At 39.6% G+C, this 13,535-nt stretch overlaps 1 protein-coding gene across 2 annotated transcripts in view; it reads left to right on the top strand.

Annotated features, from left to right (window-relative positions):
* Positions 1–10,330, top strand: part of LOC306855090 (zinc finger protein GLI2-like) — a 93,175-nt gene extending 82,845 nt beyond the window's left edge. Inside the window, exons 10-15 of one of the 2 annotated variants that reach the window (XM_079393539.1) lie at positions 1,630–1,779; positions 3,049–3,213; positions 5,041–5,322; positions 6,872–7,196; positions 7,386–7,990; positions 8,057–10,330. In XM_079393539.1, the coding sequence (XP_079249665.1) occupies positions 1,630–1,779; positions 3,049–3,213; positions 5,041–5,322; positions 6,872–7,196; positions 7,386–7,990; positions 8,057–9,559 (3,030 nt within the window). In that variant the 3' untranslated portion in view covers positions 9,560–10,330. Of the gene's footprint in view, positions 1–1,629; positions 1,780–3,048; positions 3,214–5,040; positions 5,323–6,871; positions 7,197–7,385 lie in introns of both variants that reach the window. The other variant, XM_079393538.1, reaches the window with a different exon arrangement.
* Positions 10,331–13,535: the final 3,205 nt, after the last annotated feature.

Here is a 13,535-nt window from a genome sequence, read left to right as displayed (position 1 = left end):
ATTACATTTTATTTAATTTTTCTTCAAATACTTGAGGTTAATGTCAACCTGATTTTCATTTCCAGACAAAATTTGATGTTTTGTCATGGTTAGAAGTTGATGTAAATCCATAATTATTTATTATTATTATTATTATTATATATAGTTTATAAAATAAATATATAATATTAATTATAATTAAAAATATTAATCTTATTTATAATCATTTAATGATTATTTTTTTATTATTTTTAATGATTATATATTTAATTATTTTTATTATATCACACACAAATCCTCCACAAAGAGTGTCATTATGGCCACATCTGTAGACTTTCCATCATGTTGTACAACACTGAACTGCTCCAGATCACTGATAAAACACTCACACACACACACACTCACACACACAGGCACTGTGTTCCTCTTTAAGCCTGTAATGAGCCGTTATCGGTGTGTATCACTTGTGTAAACAGACGATCATGAGTGTGTGATCTAGTGAAGATCTCGCTGAGTGACTGAAGGGACAGTGAGAGTGAATCAGTGTGTTTCAGTGGGACGAACAGCTCTTTCTCTCCGTCTCTTTTTCTGCTTCACTGATCGGCTGGAATGCCACAGAAACGCCACAGGACAAGTGCATGCTGGGATAGACCAGGAAAGCACATCAAACCATCACACAGAAAGCAGTCAGTCGTGAACACACTCCAGACAAACTCTTCTGACCCAATTCAAACTTTATTAGCAAGCTTAAAAGAAATCACATATATATTTGAACATCTGTTGTTAGTATCATATATATGATAATCATATTTGAACATCTGTTGTCAGTCAAGTTGTCATTTAAAATCCGAACATCATAGGTCATGTTATTGTTTTAGTGATTATGCAAACAAAAAGTCATTTTATTTGTTGTTTGTTGATTTTTAAATATAAAACTTGAAGTGATTTATGTGTCGGTACTTTTTGAATATCTCCAGCTTTTAACAATACCGTGATAAAACTGATAACCGTGATAATTTTGGTCACTATAACCGTGATAAGAAATTTCCATACCGTTACATCCCTAGTGTACACATATAATTTCAATAAAGTTCAGGCTACTGAGTGATTGATTTAGACTTGAATGTTCGCCAAAACACCAGTTGATTCAAAGATGATTAAGAAAAGTGATAAGAAACGATCCCGCAGCTCTTGAAACGCACAGGAGCCGCTGTGTGTACATTACCAAGAATCCCTTAAAAGCCGTTTGCTTAAGTTCACAGAGAGTGTGTTAGTAATTGCAAATTTGTGTCTCTCTCAGATCTGAGGTTTCTCGTCCGTCACCAGAGACGGTTTTAAAAACACACTCCCTCACAATCACACACCATCACCTTTTCTTATTCCCGTCTGACAGACGTGGAGAACGCAGACGCTCGTGATGGATAGCACCGCTCTTCAATTGGCCAATAGGCAAATGGGCTCCTCAGAAGCTCAAATCGCTTTATTTTCCTAAGTCTTGCGTCCAAACGACGCCAATTGTGCTATTTTTTGGCACGACACGTGAAAACGGCATGGCCAATTAGACCTTAAACACAACACTGACATTACAAAGGGAGGCAAGACGTCCGAGACACAGAGTGAAAGTGAGCTGTTGTGTTTGTGTGTTCGCAGCACATCAATAACGAACACATCCACGGGGAGAAGAAGGAGTTCGTGTGCCGCTGGGAGGAGTGTTCGCGCGAGCAGAAGCCCTTTAAAGCGCAGTACATGCTGGTGGTTCATATGCGTAGACACACCGGGGAGAAGCCGCACAAGTGCACTGTGAGTCAGTCGCACACACACCTTCAGTTAACTAGCTGAAGGAGGGCATACCGTAGACCTAGTACAGATTAACTCAGATAAACTTGCATTTTTATTCTTTAAAAAATCATTTAAAAAAAAAAATCAAATGTAAATGTCCCCAAACTACAACTAAGAAAACTTTTTTATATATATACTTTTGAAAAATGTATACAAAATAAATTAAAAAATAATGCAAATGACTTAAATTTACAGCTAAAACCACTTATGATTTTTATATTTTAAAAATGTATTTTTTTAAATAAATTTAAATCTAGTTTCCCAGAACTACAAGCTAAGAAAACTAGCATTTTTATACTTTAAAAACTGTAATATATATATATATATATATATATATATATATATATACACACTGTATATACAATGTTTTTTAAATGTATGCAAAATAAATTTAAAAAAGTCCCAAAACTACAGCCAAAAAAACATGCAATGTCCTCAAACAATAGCTAAGAAAACTTGAATTTTTATACTTTATAAATGCATTAAAAAAAATAATAATTTAATACATACATACTTAAAAATGTCCCAATACAGCCCAAAGAAAAAAAATAATAATAATAATTAAAATGCAATGTACTACAGCTAAGAAAACTTGGATTTTTATACTTTAGAAATGATCAATAATAATAATAATAATAATAATCATTATAATTTAGAAATGTCCAAAAACAACAGCTAAGAAAACTTGTGTTTGTGTCCCCAAACTACGGCCAAGTAAACCCACACTAAACACAACTATATCCACACATATACATTAAACATGTTAAAGTGTATTATATCAAGCATAATTCAGTGTGAATTCCAAACAATACATCATGGCACTAGGAACTCCAAGGTCATGGGTTCGTTTTCCAGGGAATGCAATGCATGGAGAAAAAATAAATAAAAATACGGAAAAAAAAACGTAAGATTCAAGATTTTTATTCGTCACATACACAATTATACAGAGTATAACCAGCAGTGAAATGTGAGTCAGGTCCGCTCCAAGGACAGTGCAATTATATAGAATACAAATATTAAGAAAAAGAAAAAATAAAAGATAAAAAATATATAAATATAAATGTGCAGGTCAGTATGTTGTTGACATAAATAGTAATATAACAGGAATGTGCAAAAAAAGTTGTACAGGGTATTTAAATAGCAGCATATGAGGTAGAAAAAACTGCAAAGCAAGTGGCTTTGGATAAAAGCATCTGTCAGATGAGCTTTATGAATGTGTGTGTGTTTCAGTTTGAGGGCTGCTCTAAGGCATACTCACGTCTGGAGAATCTGAAAACACACCTGCGCTCACACACTGGAGAGAAACCCTATGTGTGTGAGCACGAGGGCTGCAACAAGGCCTTCTCCAACGCCTCGGACCGAGCCAAACACCAGAACCGCACACACTCCAATGAGGTAAACATACACTCGTCTTCATCCGGCACAACTCTGCAGTCAAAGTGTTTACACAAACAATCACAGAATTCATCTACTTACTTTCTTGTCATTCATACATCACTCAAATATGAACATATACAGGTCGTAGTTCAAACCATAATGTGAAAAAAGTATGTATGTGTGTATATATATACACCGTACACACACATTACTAAAACTTTAAATGTCAAAATATTTATATATAATTGGACCTTTAAGATATTTTGCACATTATTTTCTTTTTGACTTTTGAGTTTTACATAATTTATTATATTACAACCAATCAAAATACTCAATTTCTATAAACATAAATATATACAACCGCAGTATAACAAATACTACCAAAATTTATAAATATTTTAGTAAAGTATTAAAAAGTAATATGTTTGTATTGATATTTTCTTTTCTTACTTTTTTCAGAATTTACTATTTTTCTGCCAAGATTTTAATACATTTTATTCAAATAAGCATACCATGTTAATATAAAATAAATAAGTAATATAAATATTTTTATAAAAATATATAATATTAATGAACTAATAATAAATATAATAACTAGTATTTTACTAATAAAAAATAAATTACTTCAGATTTCTTCATAATTTACTGTATTGCAGCCAATCAAAATACTGTAAATGTTTTTAAATGTTTTTAAATAAGCATAAATTGTTAATTAAATTAAACAGCATTACAACAGATGCTATCATGATGTATAATTATTTTGTAAAGTATATTAATAAATAATATTCTAAATATTTCTGCATCACAGTAATGACAATGACATTTTCATGTTAATAATAAAATAGTAATTATAATTAGGTAGGTGAATCATGAAAATACTGTCAAAATGCAAACAATCTTAAATGTCCTATAGGCTTAATTTTCTTTAAAAATAACATTTTTTTTTTTTATATTAGGGTGACCTAGACTTCATCTTGACAAATTATGTGACATTTAAGATGTTCTTTTACATACAGTGGAAGTAGATGGTGACCCTGAGTGTTACCTCGAAAAACAACTTAAATTTCAGTTTGTTCGTTACAAAGCACTATCAATCAACTAGGGACATGAGGGTGAGCAGCTTATGACAAAATATTCCTATAAACTCAGAGCAAAGACGTGGGTCGACTCCATTAGATCAGTTAACGTCATCCATGCGGGAGTGTGTGGTGTGTGCCCCCCCCCCCATAGTCTTTCTTCAGAGGAAGGATCAGATAATCTACTTCACTGTGGCATTAAGGATCTGCTAACTGCCTAATGCTATGTAAATGTGGCATTTTCAGCATGCACTAACAAATTTAGGCCAGAATTAGATTTGTTTACACATTCCCTCATCATGTGTAGTGATTGCTCCTGGACGCCCAACACTGTCCCATTAACCAGCAACGTGTGCGCAACGTGTGTGCGTGAATAATGAGCTGTGAAGCTAATGAGTACGGCAACCCACAATATATTAGTGAGAATCAAGCACGTCCCCAACGGAGAAACAGACCACCTGCAGACCGCGCATAGAAAATGAAACCTGGCGCCATTTCCGTTCTGGGTTGATCCATCACGAGCTTAAGGAGGGAGAAAGATCATTTCGTCTCAACTTTATTAGTAAACAGCCATGCATCACGAACGCTTAGCATTCACACAATCAGTATGTCAGCGCACGCGTCGTAATTTATTCCTCTAATTGTGCATTCATCTACCGCTCCATTTGAAGATAATCTAACTTAACAGGAAGAGATAAAACTCTAATTCAAAGTCGTACATTTGACTGTTAGAGGGTCGTGTGAAACCGAGTGATATTTATCTCCGCAGAAACCCTACGTGTGTAAGATCCCGGGCTGCACGAAGCGCTACACCGATCCCAGCTCGCTCCGGAAGCACGTCAAAACCGTCCACGGCCCCGAAGCTCACGTCACCAAGAAACAACGAGGCGACCTGCCGTCCCGACCTCATCCGCCCAAGGAGAATGGAGAGAATGAAGCGGGAACCAAGTTTTCGGTCCGAACAGCAGAGGATAAACTAGAGGCCAACAGCACAACTAAAGGAGTCGAGGACTATCTGCAGGTCAAGTCCATAAAAACAGAGAACTCTATGGTAAGATCTAGTGTGAATGAGGCCCAAAACAAACTCTACACAAGTATGTTTCTGGCCCCAAAAAAACTATTGTGTTTGATCTTTATGGATGCATAACAAAATGTATGTAATTTGAATAAAAAGAGTCGTTTTCTGCATGCCTGTAGTCTGTACTCCCAAATATATTATTCATTGCTGATTAAATATACATTAAAATGTTTTTGTCCATCAGAGGTTATGCTAATCCAGACATACTGTACTAACAAAGCATGCTGCATTGATCTGTCTGTCTTTAACCGCTCTCTCTATATGTGCTTCCTGCTATCTCTTTCCTGTTTCTCTCCCATACACTTTCCGTAAGGACAGACTTTACTGAGGTGAGCGCAGATCCTGTTTTAATGTCTTAATATCAGTCTGTTTCCACAGTTATTTTTATTGGGCAGTTGACGAATGACAGGATTTTGACCTCTTTTCCAACATCAAAATATATTTGTGTAAAAGAAAATAATATGAAAGTAACTGCACATGCATTACAAATATATCTTCTTTTCAAACTAACAACTTTGAAAATTCTTGTTGGTGTCCTGATTCGCAGTATTTTCAAGCATCCCCAAGAGATTGGCCATTTAGAACTTGATTTTTGGAGTCACTCAAGACGCTAATTGATTGGTTTCTCAGCATATTTAAATTGGATTTCTATACACATTTTTAATTTCAAAAAATGTATGTCAGCTGCCCATTTACAGAATGCATGGTAAATGTCTTGTACACGATTCTCTCTTTTTTATGTTTAATCTTTTCTTTTTTTCCGTGGGGTTATATCATGAAAAGCTCACACACAGAGCTGTAAAACCAAATTCGGGATACAGTATGATAGGACACCTCTTTCTGTCAAAGATATTTGGGTGTTGAATTCATCACTGTATCAAAATATTTGGACCCCTTCATTGTGTAATTGCCTGAGATCTGTTGGCGCACAGAGGGCTTCTAATTTCCCATGGGCTTCCACCCCAACAATCCAGCCCAATCCTCCCACAGTCTCGAGATCTAACGCTCCCGCCCGGCACTCAAGGATAAAAGCCATTAGTGGATTAATATTATATCAGTGGGACTGTTTTTGTGTCCTGAACAAATACTGCCAGTGATCAAGCTGTGATCAAGAACGGCTCCCCCGTTCACGTGGGGACAGAATACATTTGCTTCATTCAAGGGATGCGCTGTCAAATGACGTGACTACAAAGACGTGCGTACCTTATTTATGTTGAGAGCATTCCCCTTTGTGTATTCATTCCAGGCCACATGCATAATGCACAAAGAGGTTGCCATAGGAAATAACGATTTGTCAGGCACTTAACCTAGCTTTCTGAGAGGATCGTGAGGGGGATGAAAAAGACATTAGATGTGTCTAGAGGAAGGGTGTTTTCCCAAACCTCGACTCAGTATGATCATTATTTGCAATTTACACTTGGGAAAGTGATTGTAAGCATTGTGTGTTTGCATTCTGCCCCTTTTTGGTCATTCTCTCCATTGAGCTTCTTGGGTAATCAAACTTTCCATCTGTCCCCCTCAGATGTATCAGTCCAGCCCTGGTGGTCAGTCATCATGTAGCAGCGAGCCGTCACCACTTGGCAGTGCCTCCCACCATGACGGTGGAGTAGAGCCAGCGGGACTCAGCGGGGGCAGCATGGGAGATCTGAGCGCCCTGGACGACGTGCCCCTTGTGGATTCCACCGTCTCCATAGGGATGTTGGGCCTCCATCTTCGGAAGAACGCTAGCCCTGCTTACAGACTCACACACCTGAAGCAGGAAAGGCTGAAGTCAGTGAGGGACTCGTGCTCCTGGGCAAACCCAACTCCTCCTGCCCCCAGCACAAAGCTTCCACCCATCAATATCGGTGAGTAAACTAACTGAAAAGAAGATAGATTTGATCACTTTTACACCACTGATGCATCCGCAAATTAGGCTTGCTGTGAAAGTCGGTGTTGTCACACGTTGATTAACCGGTGGGAAAAGTTCCTCACCATCACAACCCTACCCCAAATCCAGTTTTTATTTCTCTAAATTCAGCTATTCTCTGTTGCAGGTTCTTTATTGGAAGTTTCTGGCATTCTGTGTGATCCAGGACTTTCCATCTCCAGCCCACGCTTGGGTGACCTTTGTCCTGGAGAGACTACGGTTCTGAGTCAGCTGGTGGAGCGTCGTGACAGCCTAGCCAGCACCGTGAGCTCAGCTTATACCCTCAGCCGTCGTTCATCTGGAATTTCGCCTTGCTATTCCAGCCGCCGGTCCAGCCAAACCTCGCAACCTGGTGGCCGTCTTAACAACATCAGCTCGACTGGCTCCTACGATCCCATTTCCACCGATTTGTCTAGAAGGTCCAGCGAGGCCAGCCAATGTGGAGGACTCCCCAGTCTACTCAGTCTGACTCCTGCCCAACACTACAGACTCAAAGCCAAGTATGCTGCTGCCACAGGAGGCGCTCCACCCACCCCTCTTCCTAATATGGACTACATGAGCCTAAGGACTCAGATGGCCCTGTTAGGGGATTCCCATGAAATGGCCACGCTCCCTATCCATCCCCCTTCAGTTCCCAGAAGGTGTAGTGACACCAGCTATGCTCACCGTAGCGTTTTGCCCCATGAGGTGATGGGAAACATCACTCGAAGAGCGAGCGACCCAGTTAGAGGAGTAGGCACAGAGCAGCATTCCCTCCAGCAACGTTACAACAGTATGTCCAATGTGAACCCCTATCAGTCATTACACCCTCCTACATCTAGTCGACACTTTTCACAAATCAACAGCCAGTCAGAGGGTAATGTAAGCCGCCACCCATATTCACCCCGACCTCCTAGCATTTCTGAGAATGTTGCGATGGAAACCATGGTGAGTGACATGGACAATCAAAACAATGGTCTTGATGATGCAGTGATGTTGCCTGATGATGTCGTTCAGTACCTTACATCTCAAAATGGAGATTCTGTCCAGCATGCAGGGACAGCGTACCGCCACCACCCTGGACAGAGCATCCACAGCTTTGGTTCCCCACAGCAGTCCCATTACCAGAGACGCCTAGCCTTGGTGGAGGGCAACATGAATGCCATAACGCGACAAACCGCAGCTCCAAGCTCCCAGCAGACATTTCCAGGTTCCCTTACTGACACTAAGAGCCAGATGCCGGTTCAGTGGAATGAGGTCAGTTCGGGGACAGTGGATTCATCTCATGGCCAAACCAAGCAGGGATCAGGGCGGGGAAACCTCACCGCACTCCAACAAAAACAAAACCTCAGCCCCTTTCAGAACATCAACTCCAACCAACAAGTTGGGCTGATGAGTCACAACCTCGCTCACACTGCCCAGCAGAGTCACGTGCAACGGAATAGCGAGTTTAATTCCCAGAGGATCAACCAGAGGCAACCACTACACCTGGCCAACACAGAGCAGGCTAACTTTCTGCATGGTTACCATCAGGGTTCTGCTTCGAATGACATTAGTGTAGGTTTGCTGAGTCCATCTGGTAAAACGCTGATGGCACAACCTGGCAGTGTTCAGAATAACAGGGTACGAGCTCAGTCGGTGGCTAGTCAAAGCAATGCCACTTTTCCAAATAATAAGGGAAATTATTCCCAGATGATCATCAACCAGCAAGGCTATGGCATTGCAGCCCAGAATCCAACGCTAAACGGAAACCACGGACTGCTACAGCCAAGGCCGCCCACAGAACCCAAACCCTACAGCCGGCAGCCCTCAGGGCCAACGACAACTGCAGCGCAACAACTTGGTTACCCACAATCCAACTTTAGCCCCACATATGACACCTCCGAAGCCAGTCCCAAAAAATTGGCTGATGTGGGTGTCAACAGTACAAATACAAACGGCATGTTCTACACTGGGCAGATTCACATGTTCAATTCCAGCAGTCTGGGAATGGCGGATGCAGAGAGCGCAGCCATGGCCGCCGTGGGCTCCCCTGAAACAAATCAGGTCTCCAGCACAGTGGATTCAAATGGAACAGAGCATCCGCAGATCGACTTTGACGCCATGCTGGATGATGGCGATCACTCCAGCTTCCTGTCTGGAACTTTAAGCCCCACCCTCCTCCGCAGCCTATCCCAGAATTCCTCCCGTCTCACCACGCCCAGGAACTCAGTGACGTTGCCCCCGGTACATGCGGGAATCGGCAACATGGCCATCGGAGACATGAACTCCATGCTGACTGCGCTCACAGAGGAGAGCAAGTTCCTCAATCTGATGTCATAGGAAAAACAGGAAGTACAAGCACAAGATTTAAAGAGACAGCTTTTAAGGTGTATGACTTTGAACAAGGACATAATATTGTGTAAACATTTTCACATACTTTTTAAAAGTGTATTATGTATAGTTTTAGTTGAAACTTTGGTAGTATCTTTTTTTGTTCAAGAAGCCATACTTTGCCTTAGACCAGTGTATGTACAGCACATATGAACAGACAGAGAATTTGATAAGCGACAGTCCTGTATTTTTATACGACTTCTGAATTGATGACATGAACAGAGGAACAAGTGCCTCGCTGTGCACAAGCATATGCAGGAATCACATTACTCTAGCAGTATGGGACTGTATCTTTTCTGTCCTCTTCAATGGATATTAAGAGGTTTTGTATATTCTGTAAATTAAATGTAATATTATGCTTCCTATCCTTGTTTGTACTAGACAGGAGAGAGGGTCTAAATGAATATGCAGTTAAAATATTATGAAATGTAAAACTTGACACTTGAAAGTGTGGTTCAGAATCAGAAATCGCTCATTTTGTTTTGATTTACTGAACACCTGAATGGAATCACAGGAACATAACATCGCTCTAAAGAGACTGCGACCCTCAAGTCTAAACCAAACTCTCTGAGCAAACCGCACAACTGATTGTCATGGACTGTTGAACTCAATATACAGAAACATGTTTAAACTGTCCTGTTGTACACAGATTCCTTTTACAAGGCTGGATCATGTAGATATCTTTTGTACATTTTTAATGAAATACAATATTGTTGTTTTTCTACTACAGTGTTGTTTGCTTCTTCATTTTGTATATATTGAATATTCGATTAAGAGTTTAATGCCTTTGGTTTTATGCGAAGCAATTTACATTGCATTCAGTGTACACATCAGGGGCCTCATTTATAAAACTCTCCGTGCATTTCATCCTAAAAGTGTATGTAGGCACAAAAGCTAGATTTTGCGTACGCACAAAAGTTTTCAGATTTATAAAACCATGCGTACACCGGAACCTGTGCAAACATCTCTTTATAAATCCCAGTTAGGGGAAGATTGTGCGTACGTGCATCTCCACCCGACTCCTCCCCGAAATCACCATATATGGAGCTTACAACGCCTAGTTTTACTATGCATAACCTCATCTGCATATCATTTCCATGCATATTCCCATCCACGTGACATCATGTTTAACACCGTCAAAGGTCCAAAGACATTAAGGAAATATGAGATACGAACTATAAATGCCATTTGTGCCAAACGTTATATCTTTTTTTTTTGCTAAAAATTATCCACTATCCTTGTCATGGTCTAGAATAAATATATCAAAATATTCATTAAAAACAAAACTGTTTAAAATAGTTATCAAATAAATATTTTAGAATAAAGTTTTAAAGAATAAGGTTGGTATTCTTTTATGCTGGCTATTTTTAGTGGAAACAGATAGGCCTATATTTATTGCAGTGTAAATACAATTGTCTGACTTAGCGCGTCACTGACTTTTACAAATGAAACGTGCAAATCTTACCGTTTGCTTCCGGTTGTATCCTTCATACAGTGGTATTTTTCATAATGTTATGGAGATGCCTTCACACAACATTAACACTAATATGCAGCTGCGGTTGTACAGTAGATTATTATCATTGGACCTAAGTAGTTATATCCTATACCTTGTGTCCAAAATTATGATTTATGAGCTGAATTATGATCCCTGTCAGCGTTGATTGACAGGTTATCATATCTCAGATGTGTACATGGGTAGATTTTATGACATTTTATGGCTATGTGACCCCCTCTGTCACCCTGTCACGTCACAGGGTCCTGCCACCTCTGACTGACATGACAGTAGGGTGTGTAAATCAAAAGATCAAAACAGATGTTAGATTTGACTTTTGATGGATTTATGATGTTTTTATCCCTCACCTGTGCCATGGCGTTTTTATGGTATTCCTTCCTGAGCTGTAGGTAGCTTCCAGTCTGGAGGTGTTGGGTTCTTCCTGATTGTGGAAAAATGGTTGAGCAAAGGGTGTGTATTGACACCTTAACAGGATCAATGTTTGTTTGATCTATATGGTATATGTTAATGCCTAGTCACCAATTTGTCCCTACCAGCAACATCTACAACCTCCTCTGAATAAGTAGGCTGTCTGGGGCATCTGGCTTCCATGTTTGTGTTTTAGGTCAACACCTTTGGTGGACTGGTGTCTAGACATCAGAGCCCAAAGCTTCTCCCCAATCTGTTTCCTACCGTGATGTAGTCGGTGTCTAATATAATGTTTAAAGGTGCCATAGAATGCATTGATACAGTATTTTAAATTGTTCTCTGATATCTACACAGAAGGTATGTGGCTTAGGTAAGGGCAAAAAATCTCCAGAAACGATTTTACATGTCCATTTACAACCCTAGGATTTCTCCCTAGAATGAAACGGTCTGTTATTGGCTTATTTGGCAGGGTCATGAATAATAATGAGCTCTGCTCTGATTGGCTGTTTCACAGTGCTGCTCAATGTTGAGCTCTGCTCTGATTGGCTGTTTCACAGTACGGCCCATCAGCAAGAAGGAAGCACAGGGAGGAAAATATATATTTAAATACTTTCTCTCGCAGTTATATCGTCGGGTAATTATACTATATATAAAACGCGGGCATCAGGGAGCCGTTATTAATATGCGAGGCATTGAAACTGCTTTTGAACGATCCATCGATTGCGTTATAGTTTCACTTTCAAGAGACGCGATCACACAAACTATGTTTACATTATGGAGCAACAGTACTTACCACACATTTCACAAGATCAGATGCTTGTCAGTGGTGCTCAGGATCTGTAAGTCATTCGCCATCATCCTCATCTCTCCTTACTGAGAGTGAAATCTTATGTACTGTAACAGGCTACCGCTAGCAAGGAGCTAACCATGTCCCTTTAGTGGCTCGCGTTATTTGCTTTCTGTGCCTTTCTGAATACAGACACCAACCCATCCCTGCACTTCACACCCCCTGCACGGCCTGGAACATAACATTTATTTTGTTATTTTCACTGTTGTCCGCGCTTGTTTATTTACAATACCTGCAGAGCTCCTGATGGTTCGGCCGGCTTAGAACATGGGCGGGTTTATGCAAATGTTGGGGGCGTAGTGATCCCGACTGTTGCGTCACAGTCGGTGTTATGTTCTGATTCGCCTGTTTTTCAGTGGTCTTTTTTAATCACGAGATTTACATATGAAGTCGGAAACTATGGCGTTTGAGGCTCACTGTATGTCATTTCCATGTACAGAACTGTTATTATTTAAATATGCCAGGGTAAAGACAGTTTTTCATTCTATGGCACCTTTAATATGTTTGTTAACGGGAATGTGCTTTGTTTGGGGGTTGGAAGACATGCAAACACGTGTCTAATGTAAAATCCCTAAACTGTTCAGTTCTGCTTGATCTATAGGCTAAATGTCGTTAGCTAAGATATCGCTGTTTTGATTGTTTGCAACAATACTGAAATGCTCTGGCAATACAAATGTACAAATATTACTTGTGCCAATAAAGCACCTAAAAACTGAAACATAGAATTAAAGAATTCACCAAGACCATATTTCTATATGCGTCTGAAAAAGGTGCTATGTCCAGGCATGTTTTTCTTTATCATCTCGATATGTGTATGCTAACACCTCTGTAGGATCAGAACATCCTAATCTGTAGGCTGATTAGGTCAACTTATTCAAACCACCAACTATCCACCAAGTCCACATTTCCTTCTAACAGTGAAGGTGTCTAACTGACAGTGGATATCCTCTATGTGCTTGTGTTAATGGCTTTACAACATCCACCTCATATAGATGTGCACAGAATCGTGCTTTAGTTCAGTTCGGTTCATTTTATTTATAAAGCACAATAAAAAATAAAAAAAATCAATGGTTGACCATTGTGCTAAACAATATTGTTTAAATGAAATCAAAGTACATAACATGTTAAGACAAGACAAAGAAATAAATATTTTAAAT

This window comes from Barbus barbus (assembly GCF_936440315.1).
Source record: "Barbus barbus genome assembly, chromosome: 35".
Classification (NCBI taxonomy): domain Eukaryota; kingdom Metazoa; phylum Chordata; class Actinopteri; order Cypriniformes; family Cyprinidae; genus Barbus; species Barbus barbus.
The sequence above is the reverse complement of the archived record's forward strand: the minus strand, read 5'-3'. Positions and strand labels throughout refer to the sequence as shown.